A 22,305-nucleotide genomic window follows, 5' to 3' on the forward strand; every position below is an offset into this window, starting at 1 on the left:
ATCCCTCTGGTTTTTCTAGGAAAGGATGGTCCAAGGGCAGCATCCCCCTGTTTTTTCTAGGAAAGGATGGTCCAAGGGCAGCATCCCTCTGGTTTTTCTAGATTTTCTGGGAAAGGATGGTCCAAGGGCAGCATCCCCTGGTTTTTCTAGAAAAGGATGGTCCAAGGGCAGCATCCCTCTGGTTTTTCTGGGAAAGGATGGTCCAAGGGCAGCATCCCTCTGGTTTTTCTGGGAAAGGATGGTCCAAGGGCAGCACCCCCCGGATCCACACCCTGGATTTTGGGGATCCCAAAAAACGAGGAGCTGCTGGCGTCCAGTGTGGTGTGAGCGTCAGGATGGGGGTCCCGTGGTGATCCTTCCTTGCCAAGCAGGCAGCATCCCCCTTGCCAAAGAAGTGCCCTCTTGGGTCTTTGCCAATATTTTGGTGTTTTCCGAGGTGTTTTGGCTCGGCCGGCTTCATCCCACGTTGCTCCTCGCCATCCCAAAATCCACCCCATGCTTGGAGATGTTTGGACATGACCAGGATGGGACGTTCAGCAGAACCAGCTTTGCCACATAACTATTTAATTATTAAGATTTAATATATTTAATAAAGTGTAAAGCTATTTTATCACCTAAGAGCTGCCCAACCTGCCATGCTGGGCACTGGGCACCACGGCAGGATGGGCCTGGGCACTCAGCTCCAAAGTGCCCTCAGCACATCACAGCTGCCAGCTTGGTCTGTGCCCAGTTAGAGACTGGGAGGAACTGGGCAGCAGAGGGCGGCTGCTGGTTTTGGGCACGGCGTGAGGTTAGGGAGGGTCTTGGGTGTCTTAATCTGGGCTTGGGGTGCCCTGCCAGGGTTTGGGGTGCTCAGCCTCTGGTTTGGGGTGCTATCCCAGGGTCATGCTTGCACACCTGCATACCTGCACACACATCATGCTTGCACACACACCCTGCACACCTGAACACGCATCCTGCACACCTGCATACCTGCACACACATCATGCTTGCACACACACCCTGCACACCTGCACACCTGCACACACATCATGCACACCTGAACAAACACCCTGCACACCTGCACACACACACCCTGCACACCTGCACACACATCATGCACACCTGTGCACACACATCATGCACACCTGAACACCTGAACACACATCATGCACACCTGAACACACACACCCTGCACACCTGCACACCTGAACACACACTGTGCACACACAAACACCTGAACACACAGATCACACCTGTGCACACACAAACACCTGAACACACACATCATGCACACCTGCACACACATCATGCCTGCACACCTGCACACACATCACACCTGTGCACACACAAACACCTGAACACGCACATCGTGCACACATCACCACACACCACACATGCTTGCACACACACGTCATGCTTGCACACACAACGCGTGTGCGCACACACCATGCAGGCTTGAAAAACGCACAAAGCACTCGTGGACACGGGCGCACAGCTCACACCCAACACACGTCATGTGTGCTTGCACAAACACGGCACGGATGTCACAAGCACCCCGCGAATGCACGCCTACAGCACACGTGATTGCACACACACAAACCACGCTCGGAAACACGGATCAGGCAGGCTCGAACACACTCATCGTGCGTGTGCACACACACCTCACACAAAAATCACACACAAAAATCGCCCAGACAACACACGTGTCACACACGCATATCACACGCGCACACACACGACACAAACACGTGTATCACACATATCACACACATCACACACATCTCACACTTATTACACTTATCACACATATCTCACACACATCTTACACACTTATCACACCCATATGTCACACACTTATCTTACACACTTCTCACACCCATATCACACACATCACACACATACATCACACATATCTTACACACTTCTCTCACACTTGTCTCACACATATCTTACACCCCTACCACACCCATATCTCCCCCCATCTCCCCCTTATCTCCCCCATATTTCCCTCCTATCTCATACTTATCTCCCACACATTTCCCCCTATCTCCCCCATATCTCACACTTATCTCCCCCCTATTTACCCCATATCTCCCCCTTATCTCCCCCATATTTCCCCCCTATTTCCCCCATATCTCCCCCACATCTCACTCCTATTTCCCCCCATCTCACCCCTATTTCCCCCATATCTCCCCCTTATCTCCACCTATCTCCCCCATATTTCCCCCCTATCTCCCCCATATCTCATACTTATCTCCCACACATTTCACCCCTATTTCCCCCATATCTCCCCCTATCTCCCCCCTATTTCCCCCATATTTCCCCCATATTTCCCCCCTATCTCCCCCCTATTTCCCCCTATATCTCCCCCCTATCTCCCCCATATCTCCCCCCTATCTCCCCCCTATTTCCCCCATATCTCCCCCCTATTTCCCCCCTATTTCCCCCTTATCTCGCCCCCTATCTCCCCCCAGCCCGCTGTCCCCTCCCGCCCCGTGTGCGCAGGCGCGGGCTCGCCCCGCCCCTCCCCTTGGCCCCGCCCCTGGCCCCGCCCCCGCTCCCCCTCCCGCCGGCGCTGCGGCCGCTCCGCTCCGAGGCCGCGGCGCGTCCCCGCCATGGCCGCCCGGGCCCCCCGCTTCCCTCCGGCCCCTCCCGCCGCCCGCCGCTCCCCGCCGTCCCCCGCCGCCCTCCTGCTCCTCCTGCTCCTGCTCCCGGCCGGGCCGCTCGGCGGGGCCCGCGGTGAGTGAGCGGCGGCGCCGGACCCGGCGCCGGGCACCGGGCACAACATGGCGGCGCCCCCGCCCCCGCCGCCAGGGGAACGGGGAGGACCGGGGAGGGGTCGTGAGGGGGGAGCGAGGGGCGATGCGGGGGAAGCGGGAGGGAGGCGATGCGGGGGGCTGAGGGCAGCGCGGGGGAAGGGCCGGGGCCTGCCCGGGGCTGGGGCGGGGGGCGGCTGCGGGGCGGGGGTGAGGCCGAGGGGAGATTTTAGACGGGCTTGGGGCGGGGGAAAGGGGTGAGAGGGAGCTGGGGGTGTGAGGAGGCCCTGAGGAGTTTGGGGGCGGGGAGACACAGGGGTGGGTGTTCCAGGGTGGCGAGAAGGACTGGGGTGGGGGCTGGGGGAGGCGAGAGGGTTGCAGGGGCCTGGAGGTGCCCCCGGGGCTGTGAGGAGGCCCCTGAGGGGTTTGGGGTGGTTGGATGGGTGTGGGTGTTTCAGGGTGAAGAGAAGGATTTGGGGGTGGGATCCATGGGGTTAGGGGTTTCTGGAAGCAGGGGGGACTCTGAAGGCATCAAGGACGTGTGTTGGATGTTTGGGGGGCTGCAGGGGTGTGTGGATTGTGTGAACCGGAGCCGGTTTGGGGCTTTCCCCCAAAGAGGGGACGGGGATGTGTCGGGGAGGGGCAGCAGCAATTGGGGCTGGGGTTGGCCCCCAGTGCCGGGGGATGCTCTGAAGAGGCCTGTGCTCACCTTGGGAGGAGATCTGGGGGCCTTCAGCCTGGTTTTGGGAGATAACGATGGAAACTGGGATTTGTGGGTTTCACAGAGGATGGACTTGGGGGTCTCAGGGGTGTTTTCTGGGCTTGTCACGGAGGTGTGGATCAGCCCAGGGTGGGAAGTGCCACCGTGTTGTCATGAACCTTCTGGAGTTTGTGGCCTCTTCCCATTATCCTGTGGCCCGTGCCGGGGTGAACTGGGCAGCCCCCCGTGCCCCAGAGGTGGCAGTGTGTCTGTAACATCTGCAGTTTGGGCTTTTAAGGAAACCTTTCCATCCCCTGAGCTTCTGGACTGGAACAACTGTAAATATTTGTTTGGAGGGGAGGTGAGGGAGGAAAAACTCTTTGTGTCACTTGTTTGTTCCGTGTTGATCCTTTTCCTTTCCCTGGCCTGGTTCTGTGGCTCATGGGGGGAAGAGTGAGGGGTCTCAGCTCTGGGTTTGGGAGGAGCAGGAGGCCTCTGCTGCAGGCTTGGGGCAAGCAGAGCATCTCAGCTCCAGTTCGAGGAAGGAAATTGATTTGGGATGAACTGGGCCCTTTTCCCCAGAGGAAAGACCTGACCGAGCATCTCCTGGGGACAGAGGACGGGCTGGTGGCCCTGCCTCTGGTGTCCAGGGCTTCCCAGAGCAGTCCAGCTCTGTGGCCATCGGGGTGATCACTGTTGTGTAACTCAGGTACCTGTTCTGACAGGTTCCACTGTGGAATATTTTTCTCCTCCCCAACCTCTCACCGTTTGTGTTCTGCATTCCCACCTGACGGTCGGAGGGTAATAACTGTGTGTGTGTGTGTGTGCAGATCTGGGCTTGTTAGAGCACGGAAAATGGCTTCAAACCTCACCTGGGCAGCAGGTGAGGGTTTACCTGGGAGTTCTGGGAACTTGGGAATAGAAATGGGCTTTTGGGAGGAGAGTAGCTGTGTTTTGGTGTAACCTCAGGTAAAGCCCAGCCTTACAAGGGTGTTCCAGCTCCTGTGTGATAAGTGGCAGGGCAGGATCAGATGAGACTCGTGGCACGGCTGTTCTCAGGCTTTCACTTAGCTAAAAGCTGGTGTTTATTAAAAAAAATCATAATTAATAAACAGGAAAGGACCAATTGACTGTACAAATCCCCTGGAAACTTGGCGACTCCCGGTGCCTTTGATTTTGGGCTCTATGAGTGACTATTGTTTCCGCTCAGTGTGTGCTGAGGTTTCATTCAGTGCAAGGTGTGAGCTCAGCCCGGGCTGGAGGGAGCTGCACTCATGGAATGAGGTGCAGGATGGCAGGGATCACCCTGGGAATTGTTCTCTGCTCCAGCAGCCATGATGCACGTTTGGTATGCCGGGGCTGCCCTCGCTATTGTGCCTCGTACCGGAGATTTAACAGCTGCTTATTTCGGGAAAGGCTGGAAAAACATCAGAATTTCTGCAGTGCTGGGGAGCTGGGAACCTCTGCGTGCCAGTAAATAGTGCAGACAGCACTCCCCCAGCCCCTTCTTTGAAAAATAAAAAAAGGAAAATAAGCAAGGCTCCTTTGCAGAGGGGTCTTGCAGGTCGGCTTTGCTTGAAATAAATCAAAAACTCACCCTGGGGAATAATTTTGGGGCAGCAGATTTTATTATTTATCAAATATTTACCCAGTTAAATCAGGCAAACTCTGCGTGGTCCGTAAGTTATATCCTACAACTTTCCAAGAAAGCCTTTCTCTAACTGGAAATTAAAACCAGTGTCCAACAAGCATTCCTGAACTCGTCCAGCTCCTTGGCCAGACAGCTTGGGTTGTTTTTTTTTTCTTTCCCCTGGTTAGGCTGCCAGGAGTGGATGCTCCGGAAATGGCTGTTGCGAAAGGAGCGCAGTCAAACGTCAGCTCTCTTAGCAGCAAGCAAAGTTCACTGGGTGGTGACAGGGGGAATGTGTCCTGCCCTGAGCAGAGCAGGCAGGAATTGCTTCTCTGAGGGTTTTACAGGGATGAAATGCTGGCTGGGAGCTCCTTTGTCCTCCTTGTTTAAGCGCCTGGCTCTCAGCTGCCCCGTGCTTCTCATGTGCACCGCTGTTTATTTATTTCTTTTCAGCAGAAAAAGAGCCTTCTCTGCACCTTAAATCCCCTTGATAAAGTCTTGCTGCCTTTTTGTGGCCTTCTTGGAAGTGTGGATTGCTGGATGTGGGAATGTAGACCGCATGTTAAACGATGTATTTCCACTCTGGAAAAGCCAATTGCCTGAGAGAAGCCAGGATGGGTCTGAAGTCTTGGAGCCTTGATAAACCTGGGCATCAGGTGTGCAGGGTGTTCTTCCCCAGCACCAGTGTGTGTGGTCTGTTGGCTCCTGAGCTGGTTTCCTGACGAGTTCAAACACAAAATAGGTGTCAGACCAGAGCCCAGAGAGGGAACGGGGAGCTGTGTGTCCGTGTTCTGGGTGGAAGAGCAACAGCAGAAACATCAAGGCTTCTTCTAATTAACCTCTTAATGATGAGACTCCTGTCAATCCCTTATTTACAATTCATTCAGAAGCTCTTTTGTGTTCCTGGAGTAGATGCAGGGAAAGTTCTGCACTTTAAAGCCACATTCTTCCTGCCTCTTTTTTTTTTTTTTTTTCCATTTCGTGTGTTTTCTGGTCAGCCGTGCTGCCTTCACGTCAGGTCCAGCCTGTGCCAGGGGACTGCAGCCAGCTCAAAGAAGTTGAGACTCTTACTTCCAGCTTGAAATATCCCAGGATAATGTTAGTTTCTGGATGACTTGCTTTAAAGTGCTTTGTTTTTCATAGTGCTTTGCAGCTAATTTTAACTCCATTTCGTGTAGCAGCAGTGGGTCAGTAGATATCATAAGCACCAGCAAGAAGCAAAAGAGAAATGTTTTGATCCAAAACAGGAGGAGAAATTGGAGGGGAAGTGAGATGTAAGGAAGGTACTCGAGGTGGTGGTGCTGTGTCTATGGAAGGGCAGATCCCTGCTCGTTTCTCCAGCTCCTTAGTAAGGAAAAGGGCAGTGACAGCATCCAGAACTGGCCTAACACTGGATTTTGGAGGCAGTGGGTGCAGGTGAGCTGGCTCTGGGGTTTGGAGGGGACCCCTGGGGAGTCACTTTGGACTCGAGTGTGTCCCAGCGAGGGGTGGAGGGATCCCTGTTGGGGACACCAAGCAGACAACAGTCGGGGTGAATATGAGTGTGAAGGGCCATCAAGGTGATCAGAGGGATGGAGCACCTCTCCTGGGAGGCAAGGATGGGAGAATTGGGATTGTCTGGAGAACAGAAGCTTTGGGGTGACCTGATTGTGGCCTTCCAGTACTGGAAGGGAGTCTGCAAGAAAGAAGAGGGGGAGAATCTTTACAAGGAGTGCCAGGACAAGAGGGAATGGCTTCCCACTGCCTGAAGGCAGGGTTAGATGGGATATTGGGAAGAAATTCTTCCCTGTGAAGGTGGTGAGGCCCTGGCACAGGTTGCCCAGAGAAGCTGGGGCTGCTCTTCCCTGGAAGTGCTCCCCTGAAGGGGGCTTGGGCAACGTGGGATAATGGAAGGTGTCCCTGCCCATGGCAGTGGGGTGGAACAAAATGAATTTTGAGGTCCCTTCCAACCCAAAGCATTCCAGGATTCCATGATAATATAATGGAAAGTAAATCTTGTTTCTTTAAAGCCTTCATCAGTATCCCCTCATCATTGCCTCTGGGAAAGGGAGCTGGTTGTTTCCTTGGAGCTCTGTTCCTTTATCCAGCTGAACAAGGAGCACACAGGGACTCCTGGACACACCTCAGCTCCCTCTCCACGAGGGAATGGATATTCCTATCCCTGTGTGATACAGGTTGCTCTTTATTTTGGCACAGCACAGAGCCAGACACTGACAGGTATTTCTTTCTTCCGAGCATGTTTACACACGTCCCTCTTCATTAAAGCATCCGAAGAAGCAGCAGAGCTACAAAGCCAATTGTTCCCCATTTCTGTTGCTAACATTATGCTGCTGCAGCATGAAACTGGTGCTCCCAGAGTGGGGCTCATTAAGTTTGGTGCTGCACAAAGACACAATCAGCTGCAGCTCCTGTTCCAGAGCCTTGGAGAGGCTCAAAGTCAGGGGAATCATTCTTCCAGCCTCGATTCGAACGGTTGAAAAAGAACAGCAGCTACAATCCCTGCAAAAATCTGTTTATCTGGTAAATACGTGGGTGGTTATTGGCAATTTTACCAATGATCATCTTCAGGTTAATTATCCTCATACATATTGAACAGGTAGAGTTCAGCCTTGAGAAAATGGCATCTTTCTTAGGCACAGCTTCGGGAGATGCTGGAAAATGTATTCTAAAAGGTGGTTAACACCATTGCAGGAGATTCTGCTGTGAAACTTTCCCCTGTCTAGCTGCAGAGACATCTTGACACATGCAACTCCGTGTGAGAATAAATACGTGCAAAATGAGCTCGGAGAGTTGCTGGGAAAGGAGGAGAAATGTTCTTTGCCTGTCAGAGCTCAGTGTTTGAGTCTCCCTGGAGCACAGAGCTCAAATCTACAGCCCCCCACCTGTTTGTTTGGATCCATTTTGGGAATGCAGGTTGCTTTTAATGGGGGGATTTGGAGGGAGAGAGCCAGCCCTTGCTTTTTTCCTCTTTTCTGTGGTTGATGCAGGGGGATATGGATACCTCTGTGCCCCAGGATCCTTTCAGAGCTGGGGCTGTGACCTGGGAACCTCGAGGGGAGCAGAACCAGCTCTTGGGCTTGAGGGAGTCAAACCCTGGGCTGGGATAGTCGAAGATGAGGAGAGATCACTCAGCACTGCCAATAAACAAATATTTTTTTTATTGTTTATTGTCAGTGCTGAGTGACCTCTGAGGTTTTGGGGAAGAGAAGTGAGGCCCGGCCTCGGATCGAATCACAGCAAGGTTTGCTCCAACCTGCTCCATCCCTGCAGTGAGAACAAAGCTTTTCATGCACAGGATGTGCAGCTGAACGTTGGGCTTGTTCAGGCAGTGTCTCTGAAGGGCTGGGCTGGGCTCTGGGTGTCGGTGTGGGGAGCAGATCGAGCGGGCTCTGCTCCAGCTCCAGCTCCTCTTGCACCTTCCACGCAGACGCATCCCCGGGCGCTCCGCGAGGGGGGAACGCGCCGCCCCGGCTCTGGGAACTGCTCTTTGTTTCCCTTCACCCCATCTATTTCCTTCAGCCCAGGCGTTTTGGTTTTTTTTTTTTTTTTTATTAAGTAGATTATATGTTTGGCTCAATAGGAGCTTTTCTTCCCGAAGGAAAAAGAATGCTGTTGGCATGAAAAATCCTTTTATCCACTCCTGTCTCCTGCTTTGCCCCGGCTGCTCTCGAGAGCACCCAGGAGATACCAACGGGGGGCTCTGCTTCCCTGCCCACCTTCTGTCCCCCACCCAAGGGCAAACAACAGTTGCTTTTTCCTGGCTTCTGATAAGTTTGTGACAGAAGAATTTGCCTTTCTGGTTAAGCAAACTGGAGTTACTGGACCCGCATGAGTTGCTCTGTAATTCTCCTCTTTGCCAGGAGCTTCCCAGTGAGCCCCGGTGCAGACAGGCCTTTCCTCCCTGGCACACACAGAAAATTGGAGAGTTCCTGCCTGCAGCCTGGAGGTTCTGGCCAACAATACCTGGAAAGCCCCTCAAGGGTCTGTGATGAGAGGTGGAGAGAAGGACAGTCATGTGCTGAAGGCTCCATTCTCTTTGTTCTAGCTGCTCTCTGATTTTTGGGGTGCAAACATAAGAATTACAGTTAAAAAAGAGCTGTTGTCTGAGAGGGAACAGGGTGAGGTGGAGCCGTGGGGCATCCCCCTCCTTTTGCAGGAAATTTTGGCTTTGTGCACAGAGCAGATAAGGATCTCACTCTGTCTCCAAGCTGGGGCTCTGGTATCATACCTTGCAGGTAAACTGATTTTTTTGTTGTTTTTTAATCCTACAAATGAGGCTGAGCAGACACGACCTGCTTCTCTGCTTTCACTCTCAAAGGCATGCTCAGTTTCAGGCCAGATAATTCACTCAGAAGTTTACAAAACCAGTTTTATTAGTGCATTGAAGTGTTTTGTTTGCTTTGTAGCTTCTGGAAGCAAAACTGCCACAGCCTAAATCTTGGAATTGAGACCTCAAAAATGAGTCTAACAGGAACAAAGTTCAGTTTTGTTGTATCTAAATCAAACTGAAAAGAACCTACACAGTGAAATGTGTGTGGGTTAAATGTTTTTAATTTGTACCTCGAGCTTTTGATAAGTAATAAGGGAGATGCTTTAAAAGACCATTTCCTTTTAAGTAGACATGAAGGCAGGAATGTGCCCTGGGTGCTCTTTGCCATCTCAGATTTTCATAAAATCTCCTTTATCACCAACCTTTGTTCCCCCAAGTGTATGTATTTTTCAGAATTGTCTTTTCTGCACTCTGCTGACCATGGGAGAACACTGATCTTGGAGCTGTTTGAAGTGCATGTTACGGAGGGTTTTTTTCCTTTCATTATAACATTTCCTCTCAAAATCTTCAGAATCTGTGGATGTTCTCCACCCTTCTCAACACAGATCAGTCTGACAGTCTTCCCTGTCTGTTTTCTGTCCTGTGTCCCTTTTCACTGGCCTGTGCTGAGCACCTGGTAATTAGCTCCATTTGCTCGTGATGCTTTTTAAAGGTGTCTCACTCAACAGCTCTTCAGCTTTTGATCACAGAGTTACAGAATCATGAAATGTCCTGAGTTGGAAAGGGTCCACCAGGATCATCCAGTCCAGTTCCTGGTCTTGTGCTGACATCCCAAAATCTCACCTTGGGCATCCCTGGCAGCGCTGTCCAAACGCTCCTGGAGCTCTGGCAGCCTCGGGGCCGTGCCCATTCCCTGGGGAGCCTGGGCAGTGCCAGCACCCTCTGGGGGAAGAACCTTTCCCTGATACCCACCCTAAACCTCTCCTGACACAGCTCCAGACGTTCCCTTGGCTCTTGTCACTGGCTTTTCACTGCAGTTTTGAATCTGTTGATTCCAAACTAACCAGCACCCACATTCAGCCCATCTGAAACAGCTCACAACAGCAGCTGGAAAAGGAGGAGCAGCATCCAGGGAGAATTAAGTGAATAGTAATGCAATTACCCTGATTGATTTACCCAGGTCTCTGGGATAAGGGCTAATGGGTGTCTTCCTCCTAAAGGAGCCCTGAGTAAATCAGGACCAGCTTGTTTTTCATTAAGCTTAGGGTAACATGGCCCCACACCACAAGTGTTGAGGGTGACTTTGTGTGTGACTTCACACTGAGAGGATTTAGATCAGCCTGGGCAGAGTTAACTGTGGCACTTGTATCTTTTAAAACCCTTCTTCACAGCCTCCCTACCTGAAAGCCCATTTCTGCAGCGGGTAAGGACATGTTTTGGATTCCCTCTGGGAAGGCTGGGAGAGCCGATGAAAGCTGGTGAAAACCCAGCGTGCTGCTAAACAAGCCCCACCCTTCTTCTTGACATTGTTGGATTCCTCTTTGTTCCCAAGGATGGCAAGGCCTGGGGATTTGCTTATATTTTCAGGCAGCTTGAGAAAAGTACAATGACAGCTGGGAGGTGGAAAAATGTGGGAATCTGCCTCAGAGTTTCTCCTTCTCTTTATCCAAATAATCTTTGTGGAGAGCAGGCAAAAAGCCAGGAATTTATTTGACCCAAGGTAGTGTCTCGGATCAGGAAAGCAGTTATTAAATCAGTGGCTGATCTAGCTGGGTGTGCACGCTTGGCTCGTGCGGTCGGTTGGGATTGGCTTTGGTTTGGCCTCTGCCAGCTGCTCCTTGTCTCCGTGAGCTGGGGTGGTCGTCCCTCGCCAGCCCGGATTAGACAGCTCCAGGGAGCCTGGACAGTCAGCCCAGGTGGAATCAGGTCAGTCAGTTTGAGTAATTGTTGTTTTTTTGGGTTGAGTCTGACCCGAGGTTGGGCTGGGAGAGGATCTCGGTCGGATCTCGCCCGGTTTGCAGGGATGACTTGGGTCATGGCTGGTGGTGATTGCAACAGGGGCAGGCAAAGGGCTGCCTGGACAGGCACCTCCTGGAAAGGCTCCTCTGCCTCCACAGTCTGTTCCATGCCGAAATTGGATTCTTGCAGGTCTGGAATAGAGAGTATGATTTGTGCTGTTTGCAGAGCCGGTTCTTCCAGAGCTTGAGAAAGGCCCTTCTGAAATGGAGAATTTAAAAAAGGTTTCCTCTCGTTCGAGCTTTTGCTCTCTGTGGGTTTTAAGGAGTTGATCTTGTTTTGATTTCAGCTTTGACATGTCTGTGCTCTGACTGCAAACAAGCCAACTCCACGTGTGAGACGGACGGTGCCTGCATGGTCTCAGTCTTCAACCTGGATGGTGTCAAACACCACGTTCGGACCTGCATTCCTGAGGCAAAATTGATTCCTGCTGGGAAACCCTTCTATTGTCTGAGTTCAGAGGATCTGCGTAATACTCACTGCTGCTACTCCGATTTTTGCAACAAAATTGATTTAATGGTTCCCAGTGGTAAGTAGAGAGTCAGATAAATCATGTGTTTGAAGTGGGAGGAGAGGAGCTGTCTGTTTGGGATTGGCAATTTGGAGTTCTCGGCCCTGTTTGCACTTCTTCCTTTCAGTTGCTGCATGAACTTGAGCACTGGGTTTCTTTCCTTCATCTGTAAAGTGGAAATAACAAACTACTTCAAATTCAAATGGGAATGTGTATGTTCCCTTTGTCACTGAGCTGGCCCTGCCTTTATCAGCTGGTGTTGCTTTCCTTCCAAGATTCCAAATCTTTTTAGTGCTGAGCACAAGCAGAGGAACCATTGCAGCAGCTTCAGAGCAAAGTGTGTGGGGAGGAAGGTGCCTGTGTTCAGAACACAGGGGAAGCAGCCCTGCCTCTGAGTGAGGGTGTGGGAAACTTCTGCTTCTCATCCCTGGGACAGAGAGGGCATGTGGTGCTTCCTCACACCTCCTACTTTCTGTTTTGGGCTGGTTTTTAGTGGGTGCTGGGAAGACTGCAGAGTCATTTTCCTTGGGAGCAGTGGGGAGGTCTCATCTGTGCTCAAAACAACAAATAATTGTTATCAGGTACAAGTTCACTGGCTGTTGCAGGGCTAAAAGGGAAAGAGGGAGCAGGGAGCCCTGGCTGACTGGTTGAGTTCAAATGGAAGGTGAACTTCAGGCTGTTGTGGAAAATCAGCCCAGAACACACTCCTGTCTAAAAGAGTGAATGAACAGCCCACAATCCCTGATCCCACAATTGCAGCTCCATTTTCTTTTTGGGGTTTCAGCTGCATTTTGCCTGCCTGATGATCAGCCCCACATTAATACTCTTTGATGTGTCCCCAGGCTAAAATTGTCCAGGCTCTGAGGGAGCAGTAAAACACACGAAAGTCCTCGAAGCAAGGGTAATTTTCTCAAAATGTCTGTTTTCCTCCTCCCTTTCCTCCCAAGGACACCTGAAAGACAATGAGCCCCCGTCAAGCTGGGGTCCTGTGGAGCTGGTGGCGGTGATCGCCGGGCCCGTCTTCCTCGTGTTTGTTGTCATGATCATCGTGGTCTTTGTGTTCCATCACCACCAACGGGTCTATCACAACCGCCAGCGGCTGGACATGGAGGATCCTTCTTGTGAAATGTGCCTTTCCAAGGACAAGACCTTGCAAGATCTGGTCTATGATCTCTCCACCTCCGGCTCTGGCTCAGGTATTGCGAGATGGTGGGACGTGACCAGTGAGAACCTGCAGTTGTCTCTCTGGGCTAGTGGTTGCCACAGCTTTGCCACGGCAGTGAGGCTGCTGCCTTGGAGCTGTTCAGGGGTTCTGTCAGGAGTAACTCGAAGGAATGTTTAAATTCAGTCGTGTGGTGGTCTCATGTCTGTTCAAGTAAACTCCTCCTTAACTGCAACAGCAAACAGCTGCATCTGTTCCCAGTTTAGCCTTGGAACAGGATTTGGTTGAAAACAGCCATTAATTGCTAACCTGTGCATTGTTGGCTTTCAGAGGACAATGCAGGATGTCACCTGCATCAAAGCTGCCTGAAAATGGGGAAGATCCCAGCAGATCAACATTTTACAGTGCAAATAGTGCATTTGCACAGCCCATTTCATCCCAAAGAACCCTTGGGTCTTCCCAGGTGGATGATGTGCTTCTGTAGCACTTAAAAGGAATCCCCAGAATAGGTGGAAAGTCACCATTTAGTGGTGGCTTTGAACTAGGAGGGTAGTTGGGTTAAAGGACATAAGGAATTCTGCAGCAGATGGAAACTGTAGGAAAATCCACAGAGGCAGAGAATGTCACAACCTGATATTTGACCAGGGAATAAACCTTCAGCAGCACATCTGCTGCTATATATAAAATATTTGGGATCTCTTCTCTGCATGCTGAGGGCAGGTGAGCTCAGTGCTTTCTATAAGCAATGGCAGCGATGCTGGGACTCCTTTCTTAAGAGAAATTTGGGGAGGTTTCTGCTTTTTAGCAGAAACTGATTTCATCGAGTTCCATTCTTTGCATATTGAGGCTGCAGTTCCTTTCATCTGTCGTGGAGCAGAAGTTCCCCAACTGCTCCAGGCTGGATCCCTGCTTCAAAGCAAAATGCAGATGCTGCCCAAGCAGTGGCACATCCCACACAGGATCTGCCACCAGTTCCTGCTTTGGGTCTTGCTCAGGCTCCCAGTTGTTATCAAATGTAGAGCCTGCTGGGTTTGAGGACATTCTTCAGGCTCTGGGGTTTCAGGAGGTTTTCTGCTACCACAGGGATTCATTCCTTCCATTCCTTGTCGCCAGGCTTGCCTCTGTTTGTCCAGCGGACCGTGGCTCGGACAATTGTCCTTCAGGAGATCATCGGCAAAGGCCGCTTTGGGGAGGTGTGGCGGGGCAGGTGGCGTGGAGGTGACGTGGCTGTGAAGATCTTCTCGTCGCGCGAGGAGCGTTCCTGGTTCAGGGAGGCAGAGATCTATCAAACCGTGATGCTGCGGCACGAGAACATCCTGGGATTCATTGCTGCAGATAACAAAGGTGAGAAGTGCCTCGGGCCTGAGAGCAGAGGCTTCACCACTGCGCAGTGCCTCACCACCCTTTCCAAGAAGTTTTCTCTAATAGCCAATCTAAACCTTCCCTGGTGTGGCTTCAGGCCATTTCCTCTGGTCCTGTTGCTTGTTACCCCACCTGGCTCCATCCTCCTGTCAAGAAGCAGCATGAGAAGGTCCCCCCTGAGCCTCCTTTTCTTCAGGCTGAACCCTCCAGCTTCCTCAGCTGCTCTTCAGAAGTTATCCATACCCTTCCCCAGCTCCATTGCCCATCTCTAGTCACATTCCACCACCTCCACGTCTTTCTTGTCATGGGGGACTGAAGCTGATTAAGTTGTCTTCTCTGGGCCTCTACACTGCCCAAAACTGACTCCAGGATTGGAGCTGCTGCCTCACCAGTGCCTGCAACAGGGGGAAAGTCACTGCTGTGGTCCTGCTGGCCACGCTATGGCTGATTTGAGTCATTTCTTACTTGCCCCTGTTGAGCTGCAGCCTTACGCAGCAGCTCTGCTCTGTCCCAAAAATGTGTGGGATGCTCAGTGGCCATCCCTGCACTGGATCTGCCTGAGCTCCATCTCTTTCCTGTTGCAGATAATGGGACGTGGACTCAGCTGTGGCTCGTCTCTGACTACCACGAGCACGGGTCTCTCTTTGACTACCTGAATCGCTACACGGTGACTATCGAGGGCATGATCAAGCTCGCCCTGTCTGCTGCCAGCGGGCTGGCCCACCTGCATATGGAGATCGTGGGCACTCAGGGTAAAAGCTAAGTTGGGAAAGACGTTGGGAATTCTTGAGGGGAGGATAAAGCAGGATTGCTGAAGGGTGCTGATGTGCTGTGCAGCAAACCCTGCCTGAGTCAGCCCGGCTTCATCTGGTGGTTATTGACCAGAAATAGAGCGATTGCTTTGGCTGGCTGCGAAGTGGGTTAACCTGGCGCTCGCTCCCAGGAGTTATATCACCATTTCACATCCCATCCTAAAATTGGCACTGCCTGGGTGGGATGTGAGCACAGGCAGAAGCAGAATCACGGACTGCTGACGTCGGAACCTATGCTGGGATGTGGAGTTTACATCCCTCTTGAGGCCTCTGGGTGCCACTGCATCAGTGGCGCCTCCAAAACACGATTGGAGCCTTTCCCTGCTCCGTTCCTTATGAACCTAAACAGGAAAAAGTGTTGCAACAGCGGGTTTAACGCCCTGAAATCCGGTTCTGCCTCTGTGCCAGTTCCAGCTTGACCCTTGCTGCTTTTTATTTTGCTCTGCTAGGAAAACCTGGGATCGCTCACAGAGACCTGAAATCCAAGAATATTTTGGTGAAGAAGAACGGCACGTGTGCCATCGCTGACCTCGGCCTGGCCGTCCGGCACGACTCCGTCACGGACACGATCGACATCGCACCGAACCAGAGGGTTGGAACCAAACGGTAGGAAAATGGTGGCTGCAAGTGCCTGAGCTGCGGGTTGAGCACTGGGGGAATTCTCTGAATTTAGCGTTTCCCAGCGTCTTGCAGCGTCAGTTTTGTGCCTGAGCTGATGCCAAAGGGATGTTCCGGGTGTCACCAGGCTGGGAGGTGTGGGCCAGCCGTGTAAACCTGGCACCAGGAGCTCATTTAATACATAACAACAAGCCTGGCCTCACTAAAGCCTTTGGGACCTTCTGGTGGGAGCCTGATGTAGTTTTGAGACATTTCTAGCTCTTTTCCCAGCTTGCTGTTGTTCTTGAGTTAATTTCTTCACTCTCTTAGATCACAGGGCCCAGTTCTGTTCTGATAGTGGCTGTGCCAAGCAGAGCTTTGTCTGATCATTTACGGTCTTCCAGAGAATTCCCTCTCAGAATGAAAATGTTTTTCCTTTCTCTGTGCAGATACATGGCCCCAGAAGTCTTGGATGAAACCATCAACATGAAGCATTTTGATTCATTTAAATGTGCTGATATCTACGCCTTGGGCTTGGTCTACTGGGAGATTGCCCGAAGGTGCAACGCAGGAGGTGATCTCCTTTGTGTGCCTGGGCCAGTGGCCAGGCTTGCTCCTGGGGGTTCCATTGATCAGGTGTTTGGGAGGTTTGAGGGAGAGCAGGGCTGTGGGAGGACATGTCCCTGTGTGTTGTCACAGAGGGAGGTAACAAAAGTGACCCGTGACTGCTGCTAAGCCCAGGCAGTGCTGGGTCAATGGTGCTGGTGCTCCCAGTGGTGGCTGATGTTCCTTTGGATGGATTTTCAGGAAATGGTGGTGCTGATTGGTGGGGAACTCCCCCAGCTCAGTATAAATGTCTTGGCACGTGCAGCTGCAGCATCATCCCACGTGTGACAGTCCCACTGCCATGCAGGTTCAGTGACCCTGGCGCCTTGCTGGGAGGTGTTGATCCCAGCCTGCTGACTCCGTTCCAGTTTAGGCAGCTGCATTTTATTTCCCTGAATTTTTCTTGTTAACTCCAATTCCAGATTCTTCATTTCTGTTCTAAATAACTGCAAAGTGTTGACGCATCTCAGCAGTGAGTCATGGAGCCCAAACCTCCATCCGTCTGCCTTTAGCGAGCGCAGTGGCCGTGCTGCCTATTCCCAGCAATTTGATTTTCCCTGCTCTGCCTTTCAGGCATCCATGAGGAGTATCAGCTTCCCTACTACGACCTTGTACCCTCTGATCCTTCGATTGAGGAGATGCGGAAGGTTGTGTGTGACCAGAAATTACGGCCAAACATCCCAAACTGGTGGCAGAGCTACGAGGTAAGGTCTGCTTTCATCTCTGTGTCCCCTTCCTCTCCTGTGAGGAAAGGTTGAGAGAATTGGGATTGTCCAGCCTGGAGAACAGAAGCTTTGGGGTGACCTGATTGTGGCCTTCCAGTACTGGAAGGGAGTCTGCAAGAAAGAAGAGGGGGAGAATCTTTACAAGGAGTTCCAGGACAAGAGGGAATGGCTTCCCACTGCCAGAAGGCAGGGTTAGATGGGATATTGGGAAGAAATTCTTCCCTGTGAAGGTGGTGAGGCCCTGGCACAGGTTGCCCAGAGAAGCTGGGGCTGCTCTTCCCTGGAAGTGCCCCCCTGTAGGGGGCTTGGGCAACGTGGGATAGTGGAAGGTGTCCCTGCCCATGGCAGGGCATGGAATGAGAGGGGCTTTAGGGTCTCTTCCAACTCAAACCATTCCATGATTCCCCCAGGATGAGGTAACAAGTACTGTAACGTGCACTGTGATTTTGGGGGATGTGGAGGCTGTGTCAGTGCCCAGGCAGAGCAGCAGCCTGGCAGAGCCACAGGGGAAGAGCAGAGCACTGACATTTGCTGTTGTTTCTTGCCCAGGCACTACGGGTGATGGGCAAGATGATGCGAGAGTGCTGGTACGCCAACGGAGCAGCTCGGCTCACTGCCCTCCGCATTAAGAAAACCCTCTCCCAGCTCAGTGTCCAGGAAGATGTGAAAATTTAGGCTCTGAGCCTCAGCAGGAGGAAACTGCACAGGAGCTGCTGTGCTAGAGTAGATATGTGATGGAGGCCTACCTCGTGTTTCAGCCCAACCTACTGCTACAACCAGACAGCGGGACCTGCAGGCTGCTAGGCAGGGGGACGGAGCCTACAGAACCGCTCTCTTCCCTGCTTGGGTATGAAACAATCCAAAACCTTTTGTGATCACCTCCTGAGAGCGTGGACACTTGAGAGGGACTTCACCCGAGGGATCTCAGCCATGATCGTAACTCTTTGTTCCTTTAAAGGAAATCCCTGTAAAGTTCAGTGTGCGTTGAGCACCCATTGGTGGGGTCGGAGCCAGCCCCGGGTGCTCGGTGCCGGGAGTGGGAAGGGAAAGGGAAGGTTTTCTTGCCGTACTCTCGAGGATTTTTCCAGGGACTGGCACGTTAATGCAGAAAAAGCAAAACAAATGGTGCTCTCTTCCAAGAGGCTGAGCCGGAACAGTTGATCAGCTTCACAAAACCGTTCTCCCTCCTTTTCTTAAGCTTGAAAAAGTCCAACTGAGCGTCCCGACGGCCGTCGGGGCGCAGCGGTGTCTGCATGCGCGAGGTGCGCGTGTCCCTGTGCCTGGTCATCTCCTCCATAGCCGTGCGGTGTCTGCCTGTGGGTGGCTCATCTCTGTCCGTGCTTCCTGTGCATGTGCAAATCTCGAGTGTCCCGTTCGTGAGCTGTTGCGCTGGTGCTCTCCGTGCTGAGTCGTGAGCGTCGTGGAGCTTGGACAGGCTGCTGCAGAGCGGATCCCTGGCTCCCCGGTGGGCTGCCACAACGTCCCGTCAGGTTGCCTCACTGCCACCCCTTCCCTTTTTTAAGACGAAACAAATAAGGAACTGAGAATCACTCCTGGAATCCAGGTTTTTTTGTCTTGAGCCCCTGGGGTTTGTAATTCTGGGTAGCGGGGAGCTGAGTTGTGTCGGAGGTGGAGCAGGCGCTGTGGCCGGCACGTGGGGAAATGCAGGACTCAGTTCTCCTGGGAACACAGTTCCCAGCTCCAACACCCAGGCAGATTTCTGGGGGCCTGATGATGCAGTGCTGCAGGCTGGGGACAGAGTGGCTGGACAGTGGCCAGGCAGAAAGGGACCTGGGGGTACTGGTTGGCACCTGACTGACTATGAGCCAGCAGTGTGCCCTGGTGGCCAAGAAGGCCAATGGCTCCTGGCCTGTGTCAGGAATAGTGTGGCAAGCAGGAGCAGAGAGGTCATCCTTCCCCTGCACTCAGCACTGGTTGGGCAGCACCTCGAGTGCTGTGTCCAGTTCTGGGCCCCTCAGTTTAGGAAGGGCCTGGAGGGGCTGGAGCGTGTCCAGAGAAGGGCAAAGAGGCTGGTGAGGGGCTTGGAACACAAGTCCTGTGAGGAATGACTGAGGGAGCTGGGGTTGTTTAGCCTGGAAAAAAAGGAGGCTCAGGGGCAACCTTCTCACTCTCTACAACTCCCTGAAAGGCAGTTGTAGCCAGGTGGGGGGTTGGTCTCTGCTCCCAGACAACCACTGACAGAACAAGAGGACACAGCCTTAGGCTGCCCCAGGGGAAGTCTAGGTTGGACATCAGGAAAGAATTCTTCACTGAAAGAGTGATTGGGTGCTGGAATCGTCTGCCCAGGGAGGTGCAGGAGTCACCGTCCCTGGACCTGTCTGAAAAAAGACTGGACATGGCACTCAGTGCCATGGTTTAGTTGATGAGGAGGTGTTAGGTTAGGTCATAGGTTGGACTTGATGATCTCATGGGTCTTTTCCAACCTGGCTCATTCTGTGATTCTGTGAGCTGAGTTCTGGGGGTGCTCTGCACCTCCCAGAGGCGCTGGGCAGGATCTGACAGCGGGTGTGGGTTGGGGAATCAACATCCATCTTTTTAATATAGGTGTATAAATATCTCCTAATGTGGAAGTGGCTGTGTCTCAGTGTGGGGTGGGGGGATCTGCATGGGTTTTCTTTTGATTCAATGCCGAATCCAGGTGAGGGAGAGGTGGGGTGACTACAGAGACTGTGGAAGTGAGGGCTGTGGCTGCCCTGATGACTTTGGCAGTCAGGAGGAGCCGTGGTGTGGAGGTCAAGTCAGTGTCTGCAGTAGAGAACTCTGAAGCCATAACTTTTAACTGGAGTGGTTTTGATTATTATTTTTTTAATTATTATTGTTATTATTATTATTATTATTATTGTTGTTGTTGTTTTCTGGGAGGGTCTGGATTTTAACTTTTTTGAATCTTGTTAATTCTTTCTAAGAGCAGAAAAACAATCTCTAATTATTACCTCTTGACCTGTTGGTTTGTAAAGAAATCACTGAAAAAAAAAAAAAAAAAAGAGAAACAACCAAATGCACAGCTCGATTTACACTGGAACTGTTTCTACTCTGACCTTGCTCCTGCTCTCTAAGGTGAGGTTTCATCTCTGCTCTGGCTGCCAGGGTTGTCTTTATTTCAGTCCCTCTATTCTTGCTGTCTGTGTCCCTGTCCATGTGTCCCTCTCCCCGATTCCCTGTGTGTCCGTGACCTTGTACAAAGTGAGGAGTGTGGTTTTGGAATCACGTTAGGAGCCGTTTTGCATCCCCCAAGGAGTTTTTGGCGGCGTGGATCTGCCGTGGGAGCAGGGATGGGGGGTCCCCTGTCCCCTCCCAGCTTGTCCTGAGTCACATCTCAGCCAGTTGCTCGTGTCCCTTAAACCTGCATTTAGAGGGGGGCACTTGCAAGCCCTAAATGCAGATTTAACCCAATTAAACCTGCTCTTAGAAGCCGAGGGGGGCACTTGCAAGCCCTAAATGCAGATTTAACCCAGTTAAACCTGCTCTTAGAAGCCGAGGGGGGCACTTACAAGCCCTAAGGACTCCCAGGCCATTGGAAGAGGCCCCGGGGCTGGGAGCTGGGGCCATGGCACAGCTGTAGGCACTGCAGGCTCTCCCTTGGGTCTCCCATCCCGGTCCCCACGGGTGCCGGCGGCTCCGGAACTCGCACTGAACTCGCCCCCTCCAACTGTAGCCACACTGCACCTGCCTCAAAAACCAAACCGGGGTCGGCAAGGGATGAGGCAAGGGCACGTCCCTAGCAGCAGGATTTTAGGGAAAGCCTTGTTTCAGGAGAGATGGGGAAGGCGCAGCGGGATCCGCGGCAGGAACGCTGACCATGTAGCATTTACACAGCACTTTCACACAAACCGGTGCCCGGGGGCGCCAGTGCTTGCCGAGCCCACACGGAGCAGGTGGGAATTGCTGCCTGCCTCCCAAAAGCTGCAGCAGCTCTGGGGAAAAGCAGCATTCCAGGCAGTTCCGAGGGGAGCCCGGTGCAGGACAAGGAGGGGGGGTCCATCAGCGGTACGTGGCTGCAGGACAGAACTCTTGGTACTTCTCTGCCCCTTTGATTTGTTTGGTTTTGTACATTTTCTTAGCAAAGGACTGTAAGAAAATAGCCACTTAGCCACTTTACCTCTTCAGTATGCAAATGTACATATGGTGTAAGATAGGAAATCTTTTGTTTAATATAAAACCAGGCTGTCGATTTCTGCTGTACATTATTAAAAGTTTGTTTTATTCATGTGAGGTGTTGCAATCTCAGTTCACTGGGAGGGGTGGGCAGGGCACAGCTCAGTCCCTCAGAGAGGGGTTTGGGCAGGGGGGGGGCTCATCCTTCACAGCTAAAATAATCTCTTAGGAATCCTGGTCAAAACATTTTAATGTTGAATATTCCAATTTTTAGTGAATATGCAGCTTCCAACACCCACCAAGCACTCAGGAGGTGCCACCAGCAAAGTGGAGGTGAGACGAAGAGGTGGCAGGTGGGATTTTCCACCCATGCAGGGATGAGCAGCTGAACTTGGGGCTCCCACTCTGGGGACAGGCACAGAGCAGGAGGGGTCACAGAATAAATACCCTGGAGATCCCCTCAGAGCATCCCTGGGGGTGTGGTGGGTACAGTTGGGCATCTCCCTGGAGCATCTCCGAGTCTCCACATGGACACACAGCTTCAAGGCAAGATAAATCCCACAGCAAACTACCCTGTGCCCCTACAAAATCCTGTTTGCTCCGAGGGTAAACGGTGCTGCGTGAACTGCCCCTACTAATTCCTTAATTAGAGCCTCCTGCAAATGAGTCTGTTGTGAGCGGATCAAGGGGAAAATCTGCCGAGGCCTGGGGTCCCCCCGGGCTCAGACAAGGTGGGGAGGGGGAGGCACCATCTGGGCTTGTCCTTCCTCGTGCCCAGCTTTGTCTGAAGCTCCTGCTGTGGTCCCCAGGAAAATCCAGCCCCATCCTGGAAACGTGGGCAGCAGTGAGATGAGAGCACGGGGAATTTTTAAGCAAAACCTGTCTGCTCCTCTAGGAGATGGAATGGGAAAACAGTCTGGGGTGGCTGCAGCCGAGGGGCCAAGGTTTTGGGAATAAGACGGGGTGTTCCTCTTCGTTCCCGGTGGTTTGGTGACTCAGGGTCGGCGGTGGGCTCGATCCCATCGTTTCCCCAGCCCTTCCCGCCCGGAGCAGCTCTGCT

The 22,305-nt window shown here is 52.3% G+C and overlaps 1 protein-coding gene across 1 annotated transcript; it reads left to right on the forward strand.

Annotated features, from left to right (window-relative positions):
* Positions 1-2,577: 2,577 nt before the first annotated feature.
* Positions 2,578-21,357, forward strand: ACVR1B (activin A receptor type 1B). The gene is made up of 9 exons (XM_054004621.1): positions 2,578-2,721; positions 11,644-11,883; positions 12,813-13,061; positions 14,141-14,371; positions 14,974-15,141; positions 15,651-15,807; positions 16,248-16,372; positions 16,978-17,108; positions 17,679-21,357. The coding sequence occupies exons 1-9, from the start codon at positions 2,598-2,600 to the stop codon at positions 17,802-17,804; spliced, it is 1,551 nt and encodes a 516-aa protein (XP_053860596.1). The 5' UTR covers positions 2,578-2,597; the 3' UTR covers positions 17,805-21,357.
* The last annotated feature ends 948 nt before the right edge of the window (positions 21,358-22,305 follow it).

Source organism: Vidua macroura, unplaced genomic scaffold, assembly GCF_024509145.1.
Source record: "Vidua macroura isolate BioBank_ID:100142 unplaced genomic scaffold, ASM2450914v1 whyUn_scaffold_107, whole genome shotgun sequence".
Lineage (NCBI taxonomy): Eukaryota > Metazoa > Chordata > Aves > Passeriformes > Viduidae > Vidua > Vidua macroura.

Excerpts from the sequence above, each read along its gene's own strand:
- ACVR1B (XM_054004621.1), top strand. The coding sequence starts at position 2,598 with ATGGCCGCCCGGGCCCCCCGCTTCCCTCCGGCCCCTCCCGCCGCCCGC. Across the intron at positions 11,884-12,812 it reads TGATTTAATGGTTCCCAGTG|GACACCTGAAAGACAATGAG; the intron begins GTAAGTAGAGAG and ends TTTCCTCCCAAG. Across the intron at positions 15,808-16,247 it reads CAGAGGGTTGGAACCAAACG|ATACATGGCCCCAGAAGTCT; the intron begins GTAGGAAAATGG and ends TTCTCTGTGCAG.